Here is a 25,675-nt window from a genome sequence, read left to right on the forward strand (position 1 = left end):
AAGGAAGTGGCTTTCCTCCAAGAACTTCTCTGTGCCTTTTAGTTTTCATAGAGCTCAACCTGGCCTGTGCATGGGTTTAGGTGAAATGAATCTGGGGAAATCAGTCTGTGCATATGTCGGAATGAGAGGAACTGGGCACCCTGCTGCGCAGCTCCTGGGCATCTCCAGGAAGTATTGGGAAGGGAGGGCTGCCTCTGATTTCCCTTGGGGTTTGCAGCATTCTGCCTCAGAGATGATCTGGTCTGTCTCTGAATGTGGCATCAACTGAACACGTCTGAGCCAGGCACTGTACCAGGGAATAGGCAGTCCAGGAAGGTCTGGTCTGGCCTGTGCCACTTCCCCTTTCAGGGTTTGTTTCCTCCTTCTCTAAGGGGAGTGGGCACTGTGTGGGAGGGTGGGGAGAAATGTGGGGGCAGGTAGATGCTAGATGAGCTCTGTGGTCACCTCCCACAGTCACTTTGACAGTTAGTTTTGCAGACCTGGCTTCTCTTCTTCCCCTTCTAGCTCCATCCTTCCTGCCCCTCCTTACCTTCTCCTAGTGGAGAAGAGACCGGGCCCTAAGGAAAGAGGCCCCACCCTCCCAATGCAGAGTGAAATCCATCTGTCCTAATTGGAAATAAAGACTCCTTCAGCCAAACCCCAGGCTTGCCCTTTCCTTAAGTGTAAACTGAATTTCGTAGCAAGCGGTTTAAATAATAATTCAAAAACAAAAACACTATCTCCAATTTTGTGTTATCGTGTGCCAATTAATCGTCATAAAAACATTTTGGGGCCTGACCTGTGGTGGTGCAGTGGATAAAGCGTCAACCTGGAAACGCTGAGGTTGCCGGTTCAAAACCCTGGGCTTGCCTGGTCAAAGCACACATGGGAGTTGATGCTTCCTCCTCCTCTCTCTCTCTCTCTCTCTCTCTCTCTCTCTCTCTTTCTCTCTCCCTGGGCTTGCCTGGTCAAAGCACACATGGGAGTTGATGCTTCCTCCTCCTCCTCTCTCTTTCTCTCTCTCTCTCTCTTCCCTCTCTATAATGAATAAATAAAACCATTTTGGGGTGGATGTCAATTTGCCAACAAGAAGGAGGTTAAGCAACCAGGGAAGTGAAGGCGCCCGGCCGGCCCACCCTCCTGACGCTCTTCCTCCGCTTCTGCCCCAAGGGCTGGCAAACAGGTCTCCAGGCCAAATCCTTCGCGTCCAGAACTCCCGAGTCCCGCCCATGCCTTTCAGCGGGGTTTGCCGCGAGGCCTAACGGCCCAGAGCCCCGTGGTCACTGCAACCCAACTCAGGGAAAGGCTGGCTGGTGCCGGGTAGGAGTGCACTGCTACTCGGTGGATGGGGACTCGGCTGAGCCCAGGTGTCGCCCGCGGGCGCCGGCTGAGGCTGGGAAGAGAGGAAGCCGGGAGACTGGGCCGGGATCCCGTCGGGCCTGAGGGGGGCGGAGCGAGATCTGAGACGGGCAGGGCCGCGGTGAGGGAGGAGCTGGGGCCGAGGTCTGGGGCGGGACCAGGACTAAAGTGGGTGGGGCCAGGGCAGGGGTCGGGGTGGAGCCGGAGCCGAGGTTCAAGTCCCAGGTCCCCGCGGAGCCCCGAACAGGGGCAGGGGCGGGGGCGGGGCTGAGTCTAAAGGCCGCCGGAACCGGGAACAGGGCCGACGTCCAAGACCGGGGATCCGGGCGAAGGCAGGGTCAGGAGGGGTCGAGGCGGGGTTGGGGACCGTGCTGGACCCCGGGTGGGCCGCAGCCCGGGGCCAGGGCGGGGGAGGAGCTCGGGCAGGGCCGGGAGGGAACTATCTCCAGAGTCCCAGAGGAGGGAGAGGAAGCGCTGGGGGAGGGAGGAGGAACGGGGAGGAAGGTGGGGACTTAGTAGCTACATCTTTGCCCAGCTCCGCTCTGAGCACCCACGCTTCGTAACTCCGCTTTGCGCTCCCCACCCGGGCATGCGCCCCCCGAGCACCTGGCCACTCAGAGCTCGCGCCGCCCCCCGGAACCTCCCCAGAGCCGGCTGCGCAGGATGGGCGCCCTCGGTTCCACGCCGCCAACGCCAGTGCTGCTGATGTTAATGCTGGGTAAGCCCGGCCCCTGCCCTCAGCCCCCAGACCCACCCAGCAGTTGCCTGCCACCTGGCGCTCAGCCCTGCGAGGCTTCTCAGCATTCAGAGCCTTTTGCACCCTCCTTCGTCAGGGGTTCTTCCAAACTGCCAGGCCAGTCTGCGGGGGGTGGGGTGGGGTCGGCGAGGGGCATGGTGAAACCCAGGCTGGGGCACAGTGAATACCCACCGAGGTGCCACCCCAGGGACTGCCAGGTCTCTGGGGGCATACTCAGATCCTGGGGTCGCTGCGCCCAAATGCTGTGACTCCTCTCTGCCTCACATTCTGCTTCAGGCCTAGCTTGGGGTGCCCGCTCTGAGTGGGCAGTGCCTGCCGGTTTTCTAATTGCTCCAAGTTGGCTGGAGGCCCAGGGGCCTGTTCTGCCCACGTTCTTTGATGTAAGTCTTCCCTAATTGCCTCCCCCCACCCCATCCCCCAAAGGCTTCATCCTCTGATCCTCTGAGGTTGCACAGTTCACCATCTGAGGTTGGGTGCAGTTTCCTTTCTCACCCTCATCTCTGACCTGAGCAGGGTCCCTCTTTGCCCCAATTTCCCACTTCCATATGGGCCTTAGCTCTGTAGTCTCCCACTGGTTGTCAGTCCCCCTTAGTTCCAGCTTTCCTGTCTCAGGAGAAAAACCAGGCTACATGGAGACAGATCCTGGGATCTCCAGGCACCCTGTTTCTCACTTAGTGGATATTCATGATGGGGTTACTAGGCCCCACCTGGTCCTGGACCAATGCTGCATGGATGCATAAAAGCAGCAACATTCTGCTTGTTTGGGGCATGAACTGAAGGGCTCCCTGGGAAGGAGTATGGCATCAAGACAGTGAGACTGCCTGTACAGAGATGTTCAGGAGACTGAAGCCCTTGAATAAGAGTGCAGTGTGGGGGTTGAGGATGGGTGTAGCCTTTCTGTTGGGATTTGGAGCTGCCATAGTCCAGGCACAGGCTGACTTCACCCCAGATGCCTTTTCTGAACCAGAGCTCCACAGTGGCACCAAGCAGTCTTCCTCTGCTGCGTAGTTCCCTGGACCCTGTGGGAATAGAATGAATCTGCTTCTTGGGGCCCTGGGCGGGAGGCAGGAAGATGTCAGAGGGCTCTGCTGCCTAGCAGTTGCCCTTTTTCCCCAGTGGGCAGTGTGAAGCAGAGAGGAGCCGAGGGGAGGTGGGGAAGTGTGATGTACAGAGATGGAGGAGTCTGCAGGGCACTTATGGTGATTTCGAAGATGAGAAAAATGGAGTAATTTGTCAGAGAACATATCTAGTGAGTGTTGGGTCTAGGATTTGAGACCATATCTGTTTGACTACAAAGCAAGTTTCTTTGCCTTCTTATTCCTCTCTGCTAGCACAGGGGAGGGGCCCTGGCTGGGGAGAGAGCTGCCAGGAAGCTGGTTCCCTAAGGCAGTGAAGGTGACTTTCCCATGGGGATCTCCAAGCATCAGCAGTTGTGGAACCGGGAAGGTGGGAAGGAGCCCTTCTGAGCAGTCTGCCTGGAGGCCATGGAAGGTGGAGGCCAGGGAAGGTGGAGGCCAGGGAAGGTGGAGGCCAGGGAAGGTGTCAGCTGGTCGGTCTTTGCCAGAACCCTGATTATAAAGTGCCCTCAGGCAGGGCCCTCCAGAGTCACCCTGTCAGAGTGGAAGCTTCTAGATCTTAGTGTGGAAACTGAGGCCTGGGAGATGAAGGGACAGGTCTAGGCCGTATAACTGGGGACAGGAATGAGGCTGACTCCCAGGCTGCGCTCTAACCACGCTCTCTAGCCAAGCTACCACAAATTCTCCTGTGACTCAGCAACGAGAAGAAGGGCAAGGAGCCTGCTCCGATGGGAGAGTCAAAGGGAGTACTTTTGGAGGAGCTGGAGGACAGATTTTGACCACAGCCTTGGTGTTTTCATTTTTCTTCAGCCCCTGTGGAGTAACATTTTGGTTGGTGAGGTCGTCGCCTTAGGCCACGTTTGCCTTGGAACTCCCCATCTTGCTCTCTGGCTTTGTCCCCTCTGCAGGGATATGTGGAAGCCATCCAAGGACAGTAGGATCTTGGCCAAGACAGTGTACTTCTGCCTTACCTTTCTCATCTGTACAATGGAGGCAGGGGTCTGTTCCAGCCCTCCTTACATTCTGGGGTTCTGTGATCTTATCTAGTGGGGTTAAGATGGAAGGAAAGAAGGAGAAAGAAGGAGAGAGCTGAGCCCTCCAAGGCCCCGGAGTATCCACTGGGGCAAGGTGGGGACTGGGGGTGAGGGTAGAGAGTTTGGCTTATTCTAGGAAAGAAAAGTAGGAAAGAGTAGCTGGCTATTTCCTGCCTCCCTATGGAAAGTGAGCCATATATAAATGAAGGCATGGCATATGCAAATGAGGCTTTTGTTAGGGAGTTGGGAGGGGCACATTGTGCATCAGCTGGGCAGACTGGAAGATTAGCAGGCACTGTGAGGAGTGGGGAGGGGACCTTCTGTGTGTCTGCCCCCCCCCCCCCCCCCCCCCCCCCCCGCAGAGGCTGACTCTTGCCTCTGCAGTCCTGTGTGGCGGGAGGAGCAGTGAGCTCATGGCACAGCTGGGGGGGGGGGGGGAGAGCATTGTGTGGTGAGAAATGACTGGGTCTGTGCTCTGTCCAGCTGGGGCCACTGGCTCCATTGTCAGGAGTCTCCTGGTTAGCCCTTTTGAGCAAGAATTTGCCATCTCCTCTGAAACAAAGGAGGGGTACATGTCATCTCAGAATCCCTTATCTAGAAGGCTGTGCTGACCAGGCCAGAGCGGGCACCACAGATGTGAGTGCAGCATGTAGGGGGAGGGAATCAAGGTACAGCTGGAATTAGGAAATGATTAAAACGAAAAGCAGATGTTCTTCATTCTGCTTATCGGCACTCTGCTCCTGGCCTGCCGGAAATGGGATATTCTGGGTTCTGAGGTATACCTGGCTCTATATCGGAAATGGGATATTCTGGGTTCTGAGGTATACCTGGCTCTATATCGGCTCCTTGAGACCCAGATGTCTTGCCTCCCAGCATTCTTTCCCTTTTCTAAGAACAGCCCAAGCAGCTTACCAACTTTCCCCAGGTTTCCTTTCCCTTCAGGGGCAAGGGCCAAGAGTGGTGCAGGTAGTGGGGGGGAAGCAATGGGGATTCGGGCATTCCTAACTTCTCTTCTTCCCTACAGGAGTTGGGTGCTGTGCCCGGGAGGTGCTGGTTCCTGAGGGGCCGCTGTACCGCGTGGCTGGCACAGCCATCTCTATCTCTTGCAATGTCACTGGCTACGAGGGCCCTGCCCAGCAGGACTTTGAGTGGTTCCTCTACAGGCCTGAGGCCCCAGAGGCTGCACTGGGCATTGTTAGTACCAGGGATCCCCGGTTCTCCTATGCTGTCTTTGGGCCTCGTGTGGCAGCTGGTGAGATACAGGTGCAGCGTTTGCGGGGTGATGCTGTGATGCTCAAGATTGCCCACCTGCAGGCCCAGGACGCTGGTGTTTATGAATGCTATACACCCTCCACTGATGCCCGCTACCTGGGCAGCTACAGCGGCAAAGTGGAACTGAGAGGTAATGAGCCACTCTACTCCACAAAAAAGGGCAGAAAATCAGGGCCAGGAGGGACCTATCTCACCACCCCATAGGTTTGCAGCTGAGGAACCTGAGGCCTAAAGTGGTTAAGTGACTTGCACAAAGTCACCCAACAAATTAGTGGCAGGTCAGGGACTCTAACCCAGTGGTCCCCAACCTTTTTTGGGCCACGGACCGGTTTAATGTCAGAAAATATTTTCACGGACCGGCCTTTAGGGTGGGATGGATAAATGTATCACGTGACCGAGACAAGTGTCAAGAGTGAGTCTTAGATGGATGTAACAGAGGGAATCTGGTCATTTTTAAAAAATAAAACATTGTTCAGACTTAAATATAAATAAAGCGGAAATAATGTAAGTTATTTATTCTTTCTCTGCGGACCGGTACCAAATGGCCCACGGACCGGTACCAGTCCACAGCCCGGGGGTTGGGGACCACTGCTCTAACCCTTTCCAGTCCACTGCTCTACTTATTTCATTGATCTACCCCCTGAGAGAGAGGAAACATCCTTAAACTGTCTGGTACCTTTTCCATTCTCTGACAGGGTAAATCAACTCCATTCCTGGAGATTCCAGGATCCAGAGCTAGGGAAGGAGGAGAGAAAGCAGAGGTGGATTAGGAGGAATGAGACCATGTTACATTCTTGCTCTCTTAGTCTCTGTTTTCTGAGAAGGAAGACAGAGCCATTTTTCTGAGTATTTCAAGCAGGGATCAGTCCCAGATATAAGGGTGAGTAGGCAATGGGCTGATTCTGTGATATTCAGCAAGTATTTATTGAGTGCCTGTGGTGTGCCCAGCACTGTGCTTGGTACCACTGTTTAGAAGAAATAATACACCTTGAAATCTTTACTCTCTAGGACCTCACAGTCTATTTAGGAAGATAAGGTTGTATGTAAGAAACAGAAATGAGGGCTGCCAGCTTCTAGCCCTCCTTCACACCAGCTGTTCTCTCCAGTTCTTCCAGATGTGCTGCAGGTGTCTGCTACCTCCCCAGGCCCCCGGGGCCGTCAGGCCCCAACTTCTCCCCCTCGCCTGATGGTGCACGAGGGGCAGGAGCTGGCACTGGGATGCCTGGCACGGACAAGCACGCAGAAACACACACACCTGGCAGTATCCTTTGGACGAGCCATGCCCGAGGCGCCAATGGGGCGAAGGACTCTGCAGGAAGTGGTGGGACTCCGGCCTGACCTGGCTGTGGAGGCTGGTGCTCCCTATGCTGAGCGGCTAGCTGCAGGGGAGCTACAGCTGAGCAAGGAGGGCGCTGAACGGTATCGCATGGTGGTAGGGGGTGCCCAGGCAGAGGATGCTGGCACCTACCACTGCACTGCTGCTGAGTGGATTCAGGATCCTGATGGCAGCTGGGCCCAGATAGCAGAGAAGAGAGCTGTCCTGGCTCACGTGGATGTGCAGACCCTGTGTGAGTGGGAGCTGGGAGCCTTAGTATCTCAGTGGGCATCGTGGGCATTAGGGACATTACGTGGTCATTGTCTGACCAGAAAGTAGTCCTGTGAGCATTGCATTCCTCTGTACCCATGAAAGGTTTTCTCTGGTTAGAGTTGGGTATGGGGATAGGCGGGCCATGGCTGAGAGTGAGTCAGGCTCCTGGGTGGGGAAGAGGGTCATACCCCATGAGGGTCTGAAAGGTGGCCTCAAAGTTGCTGCTGTCAAGGGGAGTCAGGCGTTCTGTGTCTCGTCTTGTTTCTCTGACACCCCTTTCCCCTCCGGTGTTTCAGCCAGCCAGCTAGCAGTGGCAGTGGGGCCTGGTGAACATCGGATTGGCCCAGGGGAGCCCTTGGAACTGCTGTGCAATGTGTCAGGGGCACTGCCCCCACCAGGCCATCATGCTGTGTACTCTGTGGGCTGGGAAATGGCACCTGCAGGGGCACCGGGGCCTGGCCGCCTGGTAGCCCAGTTGGACACAGAGGGTGTGGGCAGCCTAGGCCCTGGCTACGAGGGCCGGCACATTGCCATGGAGAAGGTGGCATCGAGAACCTACCGGCTACGGCTGGAGGCTGTCCAGCCTGGCGACGCGGGCACCTACCGCTGCCTCACCAAGGCCTACGTCCGAGGGTTTGGAGCCCGGCTTCGTGAAGCAGCCAGTGCCCGCTCCCGGCCCCTCCCGGTGCATGTGCGGGAGGAAGGTAAGGGGAGGGTGGTTGGGCTTGTAGAAGAACTCTTTTCCTGCAGCTACTATGACTCCATCTCTGTCAGCTGCCTCCATGCCTTAGTCTCATACTCCTCTTCTAAGATTGTGGGGACACCTTGAATTTCCTGGGGTATTGCTGGGATAGTGGTCCTGACTACATGCCCCCTGACCCTTCACCCTCTGACCCCATTGTCTTTGTTGTGCAGGTGTGGTGCTGGAGGCTGCGGCGTGGCTGGCAGGAGGCGCAGTATACCGTGGGGAGACTGCCTCCCTGATCTGCAACATCTCTGTGCGGGGTGGCCCCTCAGGGCTGCGGCTGGCTGCCAGCTGGTGGGTGGAGCGAGCTGAGAAGGGGGAGCTGAGCTCAGCCTCTGCCCAGCTGGTGGGTGGCGTGGGTCACGATGGTGTGGTAAAGCTGGGGGTCAGGCCTGGAGGAAGCCCTGTCAGTGTGGAGTTGGTAGCACCCCGAAGCCATCGGCTGAGACTACACGGCTTGGGGCCCGAAGATGAAGGTATATACCACTGTGCTCCCAGCGCCTGGGTGCAGCATGCTGACGACAGCTGGTACCAGGTGGGCAGTGCCCGTTCGGGGCCTGTCACCGTCTACCCCTACATACATGGTGAGTGACTCTTGCCCTGCCCTCCTACTCACCCCCTTCCTCCAGCCCCATGCTCTTATTCCTCCCTTTCTATCTGATCATCCTGCTGGTGTCCCCTCTTTCTCTCCACATCACTTTACAAGAAGAGTCATGAAAATGCAGCTTTGAGCCGCATTCCCATCTGCCGCAGGGGTGGAGGCTGACTTGAGTACAGAGGGCAGGGAGTGGCTGGGAGGGCTGTCTGTGACTGGGGCGGAGGTGGGTGCAGACAACTTGATAGAGAAGGTGCTGGCACTTCAGTGGGTCACTGCATGGGGGCAGCGGCACCCCCGGCTGAACATGGCTGTTCTCTCTCACCCAGCTCTGGACACACTGTTCATGCCCCTGCTGGTGGGTGCAGGGGTGGCCCTAGTCACCGGCGCCAGCATCCTTAGCACCATCACCTGCTGCTTCATGAAGAGGCTGCGAAAACGGTGATCCTTTGTCCCCCCAGGTGAGGGAAAAGAACCCCCAGCCTTGCCTTCTCAAGCCCTGAGATAAGCTTCCTTGCTCCCTGGCGCTTCCTGGAGCAGAAGCCAGTTCATAGTTTTCTGCAGGACCCTGATCACAGGCTGAGGGCTGGGAGGGAGCCCCACTCAGGGCTCTCCTTAGCTCACTCCACACTGTCTCTCCAGTTCTCACAGGTGTTGACTGTTTTCCAGCCCAGCTCCAAGCCCACTTCTGGTTGCCTGGATACCCTCTCGCTTTGTCAGCCCTCCCTTTAATTTATTTGACCTACCCTTACCCAGAGTGGGAGGCCTGGCCTCCATTCCCCACTCCGTCCTTCTTGACTCCTCCCTCTGGCTTCTGTTCTTGATTTCATACTTAGCCTGTAGGGAGGCCTGTCCTAGACTTAGTTTTTCTAAAATGTGAATAAACTTGTTTTATAAAATCCAGGGCTGGCTGTGTCTTCCCTGCCATCAGGCTGTAGGGCTGGGAGGTGTGGCAGGGAGGTTGTTGGGGGTTGACAACCTATTCTGAGTGACCCAGGCCTCTCTTCCCACCACAAACGCCATCTGGCCTCCATGGGCCATGCCATCTACCCCAGGCAGGGATGGCTGGGTCCCATCTGCTGCTTTAGCTGTCAGTGCTGAGCCAATTCCTGTTGGTACTCCTACTCAGGGAGGGTCACACAACAAGGGGGGTCCCCTCTCCCGGCTTCTCCCAGGTTGCAGGGCACCGGCTTCCAGGGGCCAGTGCCCTTTCTCATTTCTCGGCACCACTCTGCCCTCCTACCCGCTGGTCCCACTGATCTTGGACCTGACTCCTTCCACTGGCCCTGGGGCCTGATCCTTTTTCTTCCCTAGCCTCATTATTCTGTCTGACAGCAGCAGAATAGAAGCCCCAGAACACAGTGTTGCCTGGGTGTTGGGTATGACAGCAGTCAGGGGAGGCCTCTGTGTCCAGAGCCCCTGGTGACCCACCTCACAGCCTGCAGGCACCCCCACCAAGCCTTTGCCTCATCCCTCTGCCTAAGGGATCTTTAATCTCAGATTTCTTACTACACTGCACTTTAGACACCCAGTTTACCTCTTTCAGTTCAGTTATTTAAACATTTATTGAGCATTACTAGTTTGCTGTGTTATTTTTACAGATAGGGAAGCTGAGGCCCAGAGAAGTGATATGACTTACCCAGAACTACAGAGCTAATTAGTGACAGTGTCCGGACTAGAACCTAGGTCTCCTGACTCCTTGCATTGTACCCGGCGGTGCCCTGAGTGGCAGGAGAGGTATGGTGGGGTCTCAGTGACTTTCATCCTGCCTCAGTTTCTCTGCCCATTCAATTGCAGTGGATTAACTACTGTGTCATGTGTATGTATACAGACAAACCACTCCCTCCTGTCCAACTTTTTCACTGAATTAAACCAAAATGACTCCCCATCCTGCATCCCAACATTTGTTCTTCAGGTAACACCAGGTTTCTGGGCTCTCATCTCTGATTGATGATGACTCAGGCGGTCCTGTGACCTGAGGTAAAGACACACTCTGAGTGGGTCCAAACTGGCATGGACTCCCTCTGAGACCCACATTTCTGCTTGTAGGAGGCACAGGTCCCACAGGACCTGGAATGGAGCAGACGGGTGTTTTTCTCTAAACTTTTATTAAAGGACAGGAGTGAGGTAGAGCCACTGTCAGAGGGCATGCCTGCTTGGGCACAATCCTGGGTCCCTTCTAACTCTGCTTCTTCCTAACTTGCTACTGCTGTCTCCTCGGTGACGGATGACTCAAGAAGGGGGTGGATGTGGGATGGGAATAGCCTCTGCGGGGGCTCCCGTCCTGGCTGGGCAGACCACAGGCCCAGGCACAGCCAGATGTAGGATATCTTGCTTCTCTCTCCTCTCCCACATTTAATCCTGCCTCCCAAAGTCCTACAAGGGGACACCCAGTAGTTCATTGTAGCATCTTTGCTGCAAACATTTTTGTCTCAAACATTTGTACTGCACAACTAACTGGCTGTGAAGCAATTTTGCCGTGAGAGAGAGAGAAAATAACTGGTTGACTGTTTTGGAGGGTGGGGTGGCATGTTTGTTTGATTTCATTTCTCCATTGACAATCATTTTCAGCAGACTTAATGTATTTAAGCTAGTTGCCATTTTGGTTTCATTTCTCCATTCATAAAGTTGTCGCAGTACTCCCATTTTTACATTATATAAATCTTAGCTAGTTTTCATAATGGTCTATACAGTGACAAGTAGATGTGGTGCTGGTCTTAAAATAGTTAGCATTTCTTCCAGATGATAATGATTTGCCCCAAGAGTTAGTTTCTTATTTTGAAAAACACTATATTGGGGGAGAAAGAGAGGCCAAGGTTCTAGGAAGGTGCAGAGTTGAACCCACATTTCCCATAGAACTAAGACAAATATTCAATAGTTAGGTACAACCACAAAATAAAATCAGTGATTTGTGCAGTACTGCTATGAGTCTACATTTTTTTAAAATTCTTTTTTTTAAACTTTTTTTTCATTTTTTCATTTTTATTTTATTTATTCATCTTTAGAGAGGAGAGAGAGAGAGGGAGAGAGAGAGACAGAGAAAGAGAGAGAGGAGAGAGAGACAGAGAGAGAGAGGAGGGGGGAGGAGCTGGAAGCATCAACTCCAGGGTTGACCAGGCAAGCCCAGGGTTTCGAACCGGCGACCTCAGCATTTCCAGGTCGACGCTTTATCCACTGCGCCACCACAGGTCAGGCCAAGTCTACATTTTTAAAATATATCCGGATACCTTGTATTTCACAATAAAGTCTTTAATATTTTTATGTCCTTTTTAAGAAAAATTTTAAAAAATTGATTTGAGAGAGAGAGAGACACGGGAACATTGATCTGTTCCTGTATGTGCCCTGACTGGGGATTAAACTGGTGGTTTTGGGAAGATGCTGTAACCAACCAAGCTGTCCATGGCTGCATGTTCTTTTTAATGTCATTTTTAATAGCAAAATTGCCTTATAGCCAATTAGTTGTTTAGCAACATGTTTGAGGAAAAAATGCTTGTGGCAAAGATGTTACTGTGAAGTAAGAACCTAGGGTTCTCCGCCACATCCTGTTACAGCTCCCCACCTCCTCCACAGCAATCTCTTCAAGGCCTCCGACTTCCTCCTCGTATCTGAATTGCCTACTTATCTTCCCCAAACACTATCTCAAGTTGTCACTGCCTTATTTACACTGATGGATGTGCTCCTGGGCCCAGAGTTAAACTCATCAGCCTGGGTTTCAGTGTCCCCTTTCCCTACAAACAAGATTCCCCCCTTTATATTTCAGTCTACATTCCAAGATTCCTCAACTTCTCTTTAGCTACTCTCCAGGTTATAAGCCCCACCTCCTGATATGACGTCCTCGTCTTGGCTTACAGCAGTGGTTCTCAAACTGTGTTCCCCATTCCATCAGTGTCAGCATGACCTGGGAACTTGCTAGAAATGCAAATGTTTGGTCTCTATCAGACCTATTGAGTCAGAAGCTCTGGGAGTGGGGCCGGAGTCTGTTTCCAGGAACCCTACCCTTCGGGCGACTCTGATGCACACTCCAGTGTTAGAGCTGCTGGCTTAGCGCATTCTCTGCGCCTTGCTCAATCCCTAGCTTTCTGATTGCCAAACCCTTCTACTGCTCAGAGAGATTGCTCAGGTTCTCAGTTTGAAACAGTTGCCACAGGCATATTTCTCTGTTTTTCTCTATCTACACTATATTCCAGGATAGGAAATGGTCTCTGACTGTTCATCCCTCTTGTGCCTGGTTCAGTGTCCCATACTCTATGGACACCCAATGAGCAATATGAATGACTCCCTCTCACTGTGCCCCCAGACTAACTGCCTTCCCAAGGGCCCCTGTGCCCCACCTCTAGTGCACTCACCTCTCTTCCCCCTCCTACATCTGCAGAGGTACTTATGAAATCTCCCTCTACTGTCAGAAAAGAGCTCTCCTTTCACAGGACCCCAGCTCTGGCAACTCCTTACTTCCTGTTTCCCTACGTAGCCGACAAGGTCATTCATTCATACCCTGCTGCAGCACCGCTACATCCTTTCATCCTCCCACTCATCCTGTCACCGTGGTGGGGGTGGAGCTTGGGGGGCACTCTCATCTCTGCCTACCTCCATCCAGCTTTCCTCTGGTTCAGATGGGACTACTGTCTCTGGTGAGACAGCCGTGCCACACACAGGGAGGCTGGCTGAGGTGGCGAGTGGGGACTAAAATTCAGCCCACACTCTGCTACCCAAGCCACTCACCCTTGTTTGAATGGCCTCAGTCTGGAGGAGAAGGGTGCCTTTTTAGAATTTGTACAAAGACACTGTATGGGTTAGCAGTAGTCTGGCATGCACCACCTGTCTATTGGCCCATTTACCTATCCACCAGCTGTCTATCTGCTTCCATCTTCCCATATCCAATCCACACAAGTCCCTTCTTCTGTCCATCCATCCACCCATGGACAGATGTGAAGGTCCAACACAGACAGGCTGGTAAGTTCACCCATCCTCACGCTCCATTCTCTTGAAGTCAAGATCCCTCCCTTTCACATCGGATTCTGGACTCGAGATTCTGAGGGGCCTCTCTAGCCTTAGCACATTCGCAGGGACCTCACCTGCCTCCTTCTCCATCTCCAATACCCAGCTCCCTAGGTACCTGTGTCTGGTCCTGTCACAGGGGTCCAAAAGAAACTGTTCACACCTTGGACTCACTCTCTGGGGGTGGCAGGCAGCCATTCTGCTCCTTGTCAGCCCCGTCCTGTCCCTCTACCCCGTCCCCTAACTCCTCCCGTTCCCCATCCCTTGCCCCCTCCTCCTCCTCCACCTTCTCATCCAGATGGCTGGGGATAGACCAGTAGAGATGGGCATCAAGGCGGGCCGCTGCCTCAGCCAGCTCCCGGGCACTGCAAGAGGGTGTGGGCACCTCAAAAGTCTGGTGGAAGCTTGCATAGTCCACCTCGTAGAAGCCGTCCTCCAGGGTCAGCACTGATGTGAAGCGGTGGCCCCACAGCACCTCATCCACCAGGTAGGAGCTCCGAGCTTGGCATGTCATTCCTGGGGGGAGGGGCACGGGTCAGGGGGATCCCAGTCCTAGGCTTCCCTCTCCTGCCTCTCACTCCACAGCCCTATTCCTAGAACCCTTCCTTATATCCCTCCCCAAGAACCCCACCCCGTTTTGGTGCAGCCTACTTTCTTCCCCTTCCCAACTCCTGTACTTGCTCAGCTCTCTCACCTCTTCTCCATTTGTCCAACTCCTCTTCATCTGCAACCCTGCCTCTCCTTGCCTATCCCCTGGAGATGCCAATCAGGGAAATTTAACCTTAAAATTGACTGTGAGGATCATCTAGTCTAACTTCCCTCTCCATACAGGGCTCCCCACTGGAGCACTCCCAATTGTGGGCATCTGCCTTGCACTTGATTATGTCTCAGAATTAAGAGCTCACCACCTCACAAGGTGCCCATTCCGTTGTATAGTGGCTCTAATAATTGAGTTGTTATTCCTTTATTTACTTTTTATATAGAGCTAAAATCTGCCTCCTGAGATTTTCACCCTTTGGTTTCATTCTCCTGCCATATGACACCTCTTCAAGTATCTGAGAACAGGAGTCTCAGGTTCCATCGTGTTTTATCTTCTTTAGGCTGAACATCCTGTCACCCTCCACCATTCCTCATGTGACCTGGCTTCCCCAAATTTTACTTTCTTGACTGTAAACCAAAATGGCCAAGGAAGGCTCTTTAAGCATTCCAGTCAAGGCCTGATACTTGCATAAGAGAGATCTTACCACCTCTCTCTTCTGGCCATGATGCTTTAGCTAATAGGGCCCAAGATTATATTACATAAACATTTGGAAGCTGTATCACATTGCTATAACATTAAGCCTGTGGCCAACTAAAACTCCCAGTTCTTTTTTATCAGAGCTCTTTTATGCTCTGCTTACATAAGTGATTTTTTTAAAAAAAGCCTAAATGTAGACTTTTATATTTACTCCTTTTAAATGTCATCTCGCTGGATTTTGGCTCATTATATTTGCTTTTCAAAAGCATTTTGGATCCGGATTCTCACACCCAAAATAATACTATCCTTTCTAGCTGTGTCACTCTAGAAAAGTCAGACAAGATTCCATCCCTATCTTGTCCACCTCATCCTACTTGCCCTAGCCCTGTGTGCTGTCCCCCCTGTTAGGGGGGCTCACCCCAGGGTCTCTCCTATCCAACTTAGCTCATGTTTACCTCAGAACAAGGGGGAACAGAAGGGTGAACATCACCTAACCAGACACTGGTTCTCACCATGGCAACCCCACAGAGACAGATTTTGGGGTCACTGGTAATCCTTTCCTTTGATGAAGGCTGGAATAGAAAGAATCCAGTGGGGGAGGAGACGAAGCAGAGGGGACACTGGGGAGAGAGAGGCTGGGTACAAAGGGAGCCGAGGGCTGGGCAGGGACATCTTTTTACCTCAGGTACTGGAAAAACAGTGGGCATTTCAGGGATAGAGAGAAAGGGGGTGGGGCGAGTGGGGGAGGAAAAGAGCTAGGGTGAACCTGGCGGTGGTAAAGAAAGAAAGGGAAACACTGAGGCAGAGGGTGGCATGTGGCTTGAAGCTGCCAGGAAGGGGTTTGAGGGTGAGGTTTATGGGAGAAGCAGGCAGAGTGCAAAAATTTTGACAGCAGTGGCAGAACTGCATCAGCCTTTGGTTATCCACCTGCAGTTTTCTAATCCTCCCACTCCTAAATGTCAAGTCCCAAGGGACCTCAGTGGGTGCCCCCGCACTGGCCTTTTCCCACCTGCTTCCAAGCCCCTCACTGTGTAAGTCTGACTGGAGGTACTGACACCACAGGCGCATTGACAGTTCCTTCTGGGAAGCTGCTAGAAATGCTAAGAGCATCTGTTTCCTTTGTCAGTAAAAGCTGAGAATCTTTTGATGGATAGGGAAACTGAAGCAGAAGTGAGATCGGGTATCAAGCTCTCGTTAAAGTCCAGCCTAGGAATAACTCAGGACATGGAAAACTCACCACCCAATTCCAGGGTCCTGGACCTCTCTGAATGACAAAAACCAGGAGTCTAACTCCCGTGTCCAGCTTTGTACCACTTAACACTGAAGCCAGACTGCCTGTGTCCTCTCCAGGCATGGCCACTTATCCGCTTATGACTGTGGACAACTTACTTAATTTTTTGTTGGGACAATCTCTTCTCTGAAGAATGAGCGCAATCACAAGAAGTTACCTTCGTAGGGTTTCCCTTAAGATTAAATTATAAGGTGCTTTAGAGCTGTGCAGGACAGAAGCACTGGGTGAGTGGTAGCTATTATTAGTCCTCTCCCCTATTCCCAACGACACAGACCTCTCAGTACAGGGCCCGAGGCCAGGGCCACTTCGGAGAAGCTCTCCTAGCTTTCTCTGGCTTCTCTGCGGGGCAGCTCGGCTCACATGCCCCTCCCAACCGAGGTCCGCATCTCACCTCATTCTCTCCCCCTCCACCAGCCTCTGGGTCTAAGCTCCCCCCCCCCCCACCCCGTCCCTGGCCCCTCCCCTTACCCCAATCCTCCTCGGCCCCGCCCACCTCCGCCGGCCCAACCCTCCTCCAGCCGCCCCGCACCCGTGGCTTCCACCATGCCCTCGAGGATGACCACAATCTCAAAGTCGTCTCTCTCCAGGGCGCGGCGCGATGCCTCCCAGAAGGGGCTGGCGGCGTCGATCTCGTGGCTGATGACGAGCGGCGAGACGAGGAAGAGGCGGTCGTCTCCGGTGTCGAAGCCCACGCTGAGGTCGGTCTGGTGCAGCGGGATGAACTCGCCCTCCAGCGTCTGGCGCGAGCGGATGAGCTTGGCGCGGATGGAGGCCTCGACGATGTGCGAAGAGCGCAGGTCGCCCACGCGGAACATGAGGCAGAGGCGGCCGTCGCGCTGCGAGACCACCGCGTGCGAAGAGAAGACGAGCGTGGCGGCGCGCTTGTTGGGCTGCGAGATCTTGACGAACATGCAGCCCACCATGAAGGCGTTCACCATAGAGCCCAGGATGGCCTGCAGCAGCAGCAGCACGATGCCCTCGGGGCACTGGTCTGTGATGACTCGGTGCCCGTAGCCGATGGTGGTCTCCGTCTCGATGGAGAAGAGGAAGGCGGCCACGAAGCCGTTGAGGTTGTTGACGCACGGCGTCCAGGCGGTGTCCTCCAGGTGCTCCAGGTCGCCGCGGCCGTAGGCGATGAGCCACCAGATGGCGCCGAAGAAAAGCCAGGTGAGCGCGTAGGCGAGCACGAAGAAGAGCAGGCTGAGCCGCCAGTGCAGGTCCACCAGCGTGGTGAACAGGTCGGTCAGGTAGCGGTACGTCTCGCGCACGTTGCCCTGCTGCACGTTGCACCGGCCGTCCTTCTCAACGTAGCGCTGGCGGCCGCGCCGTCGCGGCTGCTCCTCCGGGCCCGGAGCCAGGGCGGCTTTCTCCTTCGCCATGGCGATGGCGGCGGGTGGGGTCCCGGTTAGGGGCAAGGTCAGCGCCGCCACGGATGCTGCCGGCTGCCCCTCAGCGGCGTAGCGGGTCCTGTAGGGACTTAAAAGATGGACAGAATTAACCGACCCCCCGGGAGAGGCAGAGACCACCAGGCCCGCACCGAGGAGCTGGGTGACCCTGAGTGAGGCCCTTCGTACCTCTTGGCCTCAGTCTCCGCATCAGTAGGATGTGAATAGTACATAACAACCCTTGCTGCGCCCCCAGCTCACAAAATCATGAGGATCAAATGGGATATCATATTTGAACCGGATAGCACTATCCAAGTTTGATGGTTGTTTTCAGGGGAAGGCTACATCAGAGATCCCGGCCCTGCCGCCTCTAACTAGGCTGTGCAGCACTCCAGGGCACCCGGGCAAAAGGCCCAGGCAGCTGGGTAGTTTCCTGAAATCATTAGACTGTAGGCTTCTTGGAGGCAGGCAGTTAATCTTCTATTACTGCAGAGGTTTTCAACTTTTTTTCATCTCATGGCACACATAAACGAATTACTAGAATTCTGTGGTACACCAGAGAATGTATTATATTTTTGCTGATCTGACAAAAAAAATAGATATAATTATGATTCATTCAACACACTGTCTTGGCTGTCATTTTTTTTTTTATTTGACAATCTGAGGGAAAAGAAGTCAGTGTCCCTGACTAAATAGTCAGATACTGCACGTGTTAAATAATTTTGCGACACCCTAGTGTGCTGTGGCATACTGAGTGAAAATCGCTGCTGTACTCCACCCCTCCCTAGTTATTGTCAGGTCAGTTCCCTAATCTCTGTTCTTCACCATTCAACCTGATGGTCTAACCTGGCTCTTCAGTCGTTCACCCTGAGACTGACGCACAGAAAGTCGTTCCCAGTTCCTTCCGCTCTGGACCTCACTTACACTATCCCTATGCACATCTTCCTTCTCCCAACAAGTTTACAAAGGAGAATGGAAGTGGTGGAGGGTAAGCAAAAAATTTCATCTGTACAAGGTTTGAAAATTCCCGCTGGAAACTCTCCTGAGCACTAACCATGCTCATTGCTGCTGTAGAATCATCCCATTTTTCCTTGGGTTCTTTTCACAATGGAGACAGCCTGAAAATGGGCCAGAGGACTGGAGGATATGCCACCAACACTGATGCCCAGGTTAAAGGAAGCACAAAGTGCATCGTTAGGCTTGTATTCCTCTGTTATCCTATTCTTCATGAAATATAATAAATCAGGTCCAGTGAAGCACTAAGCACCCACATTTACCTCCCCCTCCCCTCCAATTCTTTCTTCTCAACATCTTACCTCCCACCGACTATTCTAACAACACCTCCCCATACCCCAAAGCTCAGATTCCAAGAGAAGTCCATCTGATTTTGCCTCATATTCTTGCTTTGGAAGGAACTCTCTGAGCTGCATTCTACCCTGAGAGAGCAGAGATCCAAGGCCCTCCCCTAGTCCGCTAGGAAATGTGGACCATCCAAGGAAAGGGTTAGAATAAGAATTTGAGACTTTTAAAACTTTCTTTCTACCTGGGAATCATCCTTTCCACCACTTCAAGAAAACCTGAGCTGTCTGGGCTGGGTTTGGAGGAAAGGAGTGTGACATGAAGATCACAGATGGCTTGGTTGTTTGACCAGGTCCTGAGGGGAAACAAGCTGGATATGTAATCCCAAGCCCAGTGCTCCAGAATTTAAGTTCTGGAGTGAGGTACTCTGCAGCTAGACCTTTGCAGACTGTGTGTGCATGTGTATCTGTTTTGGGACAAGAGAAACCAACACAAGATGTCTTAGAGCTGAGGGGCACCCCCAAACTTATTTTTTAGGAGGAGACCGGAAACAGGATCTAGAAGCCCTAATGCAAAGACATATTAGGGTCTTCCCCTCTCCTGACAGACAGGGAGGGAAGCAGACAGGGCTCTCCTTTCCCTCCCTGCAGCCCACGATGTCCTCAAGAAGGGATCTCTAAGCCTGACTGGCTCACAGAGAAAGTACCCGAGTTCCACTTATCCTAGCTTCAGGTGGACTTCCAGATATCCACTAGGGCATTAGGTAATCTGGCCCCCAATCAGCCTGCTGACACAGACCTCTATACCCAGAGGTGTGGAGGGAACCCCAGAGTCTGATTACCCCAGAACTCGCTTTCCATTGCCCCAGAGAACTAGGTGAAGCTTGCTTTGATTGTGTCCCCTTTCCTTTCCTGTCTTTCTGAGTGGGGGCTGCATTTCTGTCAGTGGGGAAGGAAAAGTATGGAATTGTTACTACCCCCGTCGCAGGATCAAACTTGATGCCTACACCTTCCCTTTGAAGGGTCTTGTTCCTCCAGCCTACTTCCTTTTATTTTTGTACATACTGTGACCCCTTTCCAAAAGACCCCAGTGCCTCATTTTCCTGGATCTCTCTTTCTCCTCCTAGGAACTTCTCGTCAGCAAAGACGCTCATTTTTTGGAAGGGGATCTGGTGAAAGCTCCCTCAGGAACCAGATCTTCCCAAACCCCCACTTGCTTCGGAAATAGGGGCCCAAACCAAGTCCCCCCCACAACTCAACTCACAGCGTGTGGAGAGGAGAGCAGCCGGCAGCAAAGACCCCTGGGGGGAAGTGTCCATGCCCCTGATACTGCCCCACACCCTAGTCCCTCTGGAGGCTGAGAGCCGCAGGCACTGCTGTTTCTCCTAAATGTAGCGGCAGCTCTGACTGGGACTTGGTATCTGTGTCATCTCCACTTCCCAGGCTCCCCTGCTCCTCTCCTGTTTCCACAGCAACCAGTCTGGCGACAGCTCTAGAGCATCTCTTCCCCTCCCCAGTCCTGGGTACCACTAGAGACGGATCCACACGCCATAGTTATTTTTAGCCAAAGTCCCTCCTCTTGGACAACTCAGAGCTTGCCTCCTCACCACCTCAGGAACACTGGAAAAAAAGAAAGAAAAAAAGCTGGAACGCTTGCTGTAGCCTAGGAAGCTCCTTGCTCTGGGAAAATACAGGCCCTGACGTGTTTGGGAATAAGGTGTTTGGTTTCCTGGGGTTTCAGAGGGCCATGTGGGAGCTGGCAGCTCATCACTTCCAAGAGGGGCCTCTGGGTGCAGGTGCTGCTCTTAGGTTACGACCACCAGCACAGTCTCCATTCTTGGAGAGACCGCCCTGGTCCAGAAAGAGATAGCTAGAGGCAAAAGATCCCCCCAAGAAAGGGAAGCAGGATAAGGGGTTCTAATCTTTATCACTAATTTGTGATGTGACCCATAGGAGTCACTTCACTTCCCTTAGCCACAGTTGCTCCATCTATCAGAATGTGGACATGTTCAAATAGCCCTTTCCCGCCTACTTCACAGGTGTGCAGATCAAATGAGGTAATATATAAATAGAAGGTCCTTGAAGTTAATTTTATTAATAGCAGAAAGTCTAGAAACAATCCAAATGTCCAACAGAGAAAAGGCTAGGTTAGTGCTTACTAATTATTCACTCAACAAATGTTTATGGAGTCCCAGTGCCGAGCAGTGTGCCAGGGGAGGGTAGTTACAGAAATGAGCAAGTCTCTTCCCAGAAGAGCTCCTGGTCCAAGGGGCAAGAAAGATATCTAAACACATAATATTAACACTACTGCTAATCATTTGTTGAGCATCACCTATGAAGTAGACACAAACCTCATTTAAAACCCTGTGAGATACCTAATGAGGTAGGTATTATTTTCTTCATTTATAGATGAGAAAATTAAAACTGACAAAGGTTGAATGATTTACCAAATGTCACAGTTTGGATAACAGCAGAGATAGCAGTCAAACTCACTACATCTGTGTCTAACCCCATTCTATTTTCCCAAAGTTACATTGCTGCAATAATGTAATATCTGTGGCATATCAGTATAATTGTTCACAATTTCACATATGTAAATGTACATGTAGGCACACTTCCATTAAAAAGCATATCTATATTTATCATCTATCTATCTACCTATCTATCTATATTTTGTGACAGAGACAGAGTCAGAGAGGGACCAACAGACAGGAAGGGAGAGAGTTGAGAAGCATCAATTCTTCATTGCTGCTCCTTAGTCTCCTTAGTTGTTCATTGATTGCTTTCTCATATGTGCCTTGACCAAGGGGTTACAGCAGAGCGAGTGACCCCTTGCTCAAGCCAGCAACCTTAGGCTCAAGCCAGCAACCTTGGGCTTCAAGCCAGTGACCATGGGGTCATGTCCATGATCCCATGCTCAAGCCAGCGACCCTGCACTCAAGCAGGTGAGTCTGTGCTCAAGCCAGATGAGCCAGCACTCAAGCTGGCAACCTCAGGGTTTTGAACCTGCATCCTCTGGGTCCCAGTCTGGCACTGTATCCACTGTGCAACTGCCTGGTCAGGCCATATATATAATTTTTTTTTTTTTTTAGGTAAGAGGAGGGGTGATAGTGAAGGAGATTTCTGCATGCACTTGGGCCAGAATCCACCTGGCAACCCCACCATGGGATGATGCTCAAGTACCAAGCTATTTTTAGTGCCTGAGGCTGATGCACTCCAACATAGCTATCCTCAGCACCTGGGGCCACACTCAAACCAATCAAGACACTGGCTGTGGGAGAGGAAGAGTGAGAGAAGAGAGAGCGTAGCAGATTCTCTCTTCTGTGTGCCCTGACTGGGAATCGAATCCAGGATGTCCATACGTTAGGCCAACGTTCTATCCACTAAGCCACTGGCCAGGGCCAAAAATATTCTTATTAATTGATTATAACTGTAGAAATAGCTGTAGGAACACTAATGAAAACCAGAAAAAACATTTGGAGAAGTGGAAATACTTTTATATTCATTTCTCCAGGGAAATAATAAAAGCAGAGAGTGGCAAATAAACACCAATTGTGTACTATCAGTATTATTATTAATCTTTTTTTTGTATTTTTATGAAGTGAGAAGCAGAGAGGCAGGGAGACAGACTCCAACATGCACCCAACTGGGAGCCACCTGGCATGCCTACTAGGGGGTGATGCTCTGCCTATCTGGAGTGTTGCTCTGTTACAACTGGAGCCATTCTATGCCTGAGGTGGAGGCCATGGAACCATCCTCAGTGCCTGGGCCAACTTTGCTCCAATGGAGCCTTGGCTGTGGGAGGGGAAGGGAGAGATAGAGAGGAAGTAGAGGGGGAAGGGTGGAGAAGCAGATGGGCGCTTCTCCTGTGTGCCCTGACTGGGAATTGAACCCAGGACATCCATAGGCCGGGCCGATGCTCTACTGCTGAGCCAACTGGCCAGGGCCTTCAGCCTTCTTAAAGTTGGTACAAGAAAAGCAGGAAGAGATAGAAATGGATACCAGAAGGTTAAAAGTTCCTGGAATGAACTGGTTAGATTGGGAAAGATGGTACTAAATAATATGATCTCTGGAGGCAGTGACCTTGATTCAAATCACAATTCCACTACCAACTGGGTGACTTTGAGCAAGTTATTTAACCTCTCTAAACAGTTTTTCATCTAAGAAATTAAAATAACCATATTATCCATCTCTTGGAGTTGTCATGAGGATTATGTGAAGCAATGTCTGGCACATTGTAGATACTCAGTAAACACGCCCTACATCTTCCTCCTTCTGGTCGTGATCTTCACCATCCCCAGGCATCTCCTGAGATCTCCACACCCTGTGCTTTCCTCTGTTCTGATGCCACCCAGTGAGACCTGCAGGGGGCACTCCTGGTACATGGCCCTCTTCTCCCCAGCCCTCTTGCTAGTGTTTCTTGTTCCAAGTGAAAATATAGAGTCTTCAGCTGAGATTGGCATCAGGAGGGCTGTTAAAGACCCAGTCAACATCCCCATCTCTTGGGCCTGGCCCTGTCACCTGAGCCTTGGGACTGTTAGTCTGCCCCTCTCTGTCCTGCCAAGTGGCTGCTCACATTGGTTCCACTGTGCCAGGAGCTTGGAGAGAAGAAACCAAACTCCTGGGCAAGAATGCATTTGCATAGAACTGGCCCCATTTCTTGGAGGGGGACATCACAGGGCTGGCAGGGCCTTCCAAATGGTGGATCAGCTAGCCCCTTGCCTCAGTCCCGGCTGCCCAGAATCTAGCCTCATTGACTAGGCGAAAAAAGTGAGGGGCAAAAAAGTTTTCTTAGGTACTAGGATACAGAAAAATGGGCAAGAGCCTAGCCTTCATTTATTATGAGATAAAGAAAGCAACTCTACAAGAAATCAATAAAATATGTGAGTACAGTTGTGATGATGGGAAATTGGGTTTGGAACTGGAGAGCAAGCTGCAGCCACATTACTGGTCTATGAAGAACCTTGATACAAACCTTTCTGGGCTTCTGCATTCCTTATGTATGACATGTATGTTGGAGAGAAGATGGCACTTTTGGGTAATAATAATAATAATAATGGGAATCCCTTCAGAAGACACAGTTCGGAGTCATGGTGCAAGAACTGGTAAGCTATATGCAATTCAGTTCTCAGCTTGCACCCTCAGCAGGTGCCTTTGTTCAGTCCACAAAGTGTACAACTATATGTGGCAGCCCTGGGGTCAACCAATGTGGGAAAGATTCCTTGAGCAAGATCATGAGACTTCGGCCCTGGCCGGTTGGCTCAGTGGTAGAGTGTCGGCCTGGCGTGCGGAGGTCCCGGGTTTGATTCCTGGCCAGGGCACACAGGAGAAGTGCCCATCTGCTTCTCCACCCCTCCCCCTCTCCTTCCTCTCTGTCTCTCTCTTCCCCTCCCGCAGCCGAGGCTCCATTGGAGCAAAGATGGCCCGGGCGCTGGGGATGGCTTCTTGGCCTCTGCCCCAGGCGCTAGAGTGGCTCTGGTCGCAACAGAGCGACCCCCGGAGGGGCAGGGCATCGCCCCCTGGTGGGCAGAGCGTCGCCCCCTGGTGGGCGTGCCGGGTGGATCCCGGTCAGGCACATGCGGGAGTCTGTCTGACTGTCTCTCCCCATTTCCAGCTTCAGAAAAGTACAAAAAAAAAAAAAAAAAAAAAAAAAAAAAAGATCATGAGACTTCTTGGGTAGAAGCTTGGAAGTGGGAGAGGAAGCATGATGGGGAAAACAGAAGATGGTTGATGATATGAGTTTAATGGAGCAGGGAGGCTAATATGGTAGATGATAACAATTTCTATAAGTTCAAAAAAAAATAGGGCCCTAAAAAACTCCTAGCAGAGGGAGGACATGGTTGAATCACTGAATGTGGCTGGAGGTTAGAGTGAAATGGGAAAAGCACAGAATAACTCCAGGACAGATGGAGCCCTGCTGGGCTACTGAGGCTGAGGGGCTTGCTGGCCTTTTGTCTGTTTTCAGCAGAGTGAGAGGATGAGAAAACTTCTCATACATGGGTCTATCTTGTTTTATAGGATTGGGTGGAGGTAGATCCAAATTTAAAAGTCATGGCATTGGAGGTGATGCAGAATTAGGCCTCACTTTATAGATATGGGATGGATCCCAAGCATCTTACAAGTAAGGGATGGGCTGCAAGAGAACAGACAGGACTCAGACTCAGGCCTCTCAGGTCCTGGTCCTTTGTTTCTTTATTTCCTGTTGCCTTCTTTCTACCTTTGTGCATTGGGTGTTATTGGAATTTTATCTATTGAACTCAATTAGAAAGGTACTAGAGGAACCACCTAGTTGAAGAAATTCTGGAAAGAATCCTTTGGTAATGTGATTAAGTATGCTCTAATTTATGTCTTATAAATGTAAGTTTATATAGATTACATTTACTGAAGGGAGGTGGTATACCACAATAATGATCATTAGTGACCACGGGGATGTAGCTCAGTACCTTGTGGATTTCTCCTCTGTGGTCTGAATCATCCAGCTATTAGATGCCCCACTACTCATGGGAATTGTTGTGTCTTGTGGGGCCTGAACACTAAAATGTCACTTGTAATTCTGTAATGACCATTGTCAGTGTCTCTACTCTTTCCAGGCAACTCCTCTGACTATGAAGTGTTGCCTGTTCTGAGCCTCATCATAACTTCGGATTCCAAGCTTCCATCCCTTCTGTCCACACCTCATTTCCCCAGCAGAAGTCCCTCATACAGCTGCCCACTTGTGGAATCTTCTTCCAGAACACCTTATTCACCCCCATACTCCTAAGGAAACATCGCCCCATTACGAATAAGGTGAAAGGAAAGATGAGGCCAAAGTTGGAAGGAGTAAGTGTAATAGGGAGCAATCAAGAATAAGAAAGACATAACTTGCTAAACTGAGAGAACAGAGGGAGGTCCTCAAGAAAGATGGTGCCCCTAGCTGTCATTTTTTTTTTTTTTTCAGGGACAGAGAGAGATTTAGAGATAGGGATAGACAGACGGGAATGGAGAGAGATGAGAAGCATCAATCATCAGGTTTTCGTTGCCACATCTTAGTTGTTCACTGATTGCTTTCTCATATGTGCCTTGAC

At 51.8% G+C, this 25,675-nt stretch overlaps 2 protein-coding genes across 8 annotated transcripts in view; one reads left to right on the plus strand and one right to left on the minus strand.

Annotated features, from left to right (window-relative positions):
* Positions 1–1,182: 1,182 nt before the first annotated feature.
* Positions 1,183–9,308, plus strand: IGSF8 (immunoglobulin superfamily member 8). 4 transcript variants are annotated; one of them, XM_066261678.1, is made up of 8 exons: positions 1,183–1,299; positions 1,874–2,056; positions 5,230–5,607; positions 6,584–7,045; positions 7,362–7,769; positions 7,981–8,394; positions 8,735–8,846; positions 9,048–9,308. In XM_066261678.1, the coding sequence occupies exons 2-8, from the start codon at positions 2,002–2,004 to the stop codon at positions 9,061–9,063; spliced, it is 1,845 nt and encodes a 614-aa protein (XP_066117775.1). In that variant the 5' UTR covers positions 1,183–1,299; positions 1,874–2,001; the 3' UTR covers positions 9,064–9,308. The 4 variants fall into 4 exon arrangements, with proteins under 4 accessions (XP_066117775.1, XP_066117776.1, XP_066117773.1 ...); XM_066261679.1 differs by lacking the exon at positions 1,183–1,299 and adding an exon at positions 1,529–1,675 and having other exon boundaries at positions 8,735–8,866; XM_066261676.1 differs by lacking the exon at positions 1,183–1,299 and adding an exon at positions 1,529–1,675.
* A 2,212-nt stretch (positions 9,309–11,520) lies between these two features.
* KCNJ9 (potassium inwardly rectifying channel subfamily J member 9) overlaps positions 11,521–25,675 on the minus strand; it is a 62,533-nt gene continuing 48,378 nt past the window's right edge. For 2 of the 4 annotated variants that reach the window (XM_066261682.1, XM_066261681.1), the window contains 2 exons: positions 16,458–17,404; positions 11,521–13,916 (listed from right to left, as the gene is read on the minus strand). In XM_066261682.1, coding sequence (XP_066117779.1) covers positions 13,558–13,916; positions 16,458–17,307 — 1,209 coding nt within the window. In that variant the 5' untranslated portion in view covers positions 17,308–17,404 and the 3' untranslated portion in view covers positions 11,521–13,557. Of the gene's footprint in view, positions 13,917–16,457; positions 17,405–19,875; positions 19,951–25,675 lie in introns of those variants that run through there. The other 2 variants (XM_066261684.1, XM_066261683.1) reach the window with 2 other exon arrangements.

This window comes from Saccopteryx bilineata, chromosome 2 (assembly GCF_036850765.1).
Source record: "Saccopteryx bilineata isolate mSacBil1 chromosome 2, mSacBil1_pri_phased_curated, whole genome shotgun sequence".
NCBI classification, from domain to species: Eukaryota; Metazoa; Chordata; class Mammalia; order Chiroptera; family Emballonuridae; genus Saccopteryx; species Saccopteryx bilineata.

What these genes read in the sequence shown, in the direction of transcription:
- IGSF8 (XM_066261678.1), top strand. Translation starts at nt 2,002, where the DNA reads ATGGGCGCCCTCGGTTCCACGCCGCCAACGCCAGTGCTGCTGATGTTA. An exon ending in CGTGGATGTGCAGACCCTGT is followed by an intron (nt 7,046 to 7,361) that starts GTGAGTGGGAGC and finishes CCGGTGTTTCAG; the next exon opens with CCAGCCAGCTAGCAGTGGCA. An exon ending in GGTGCATGTGCGGGAGGAAG is followed by an intron (nt 7,770 to 7,980) that starts GTAAGGGGAGGG and finishes TTTGTTGTGCAG; the next exon opens with GTGTGGTGCTGGAGGCTGCG.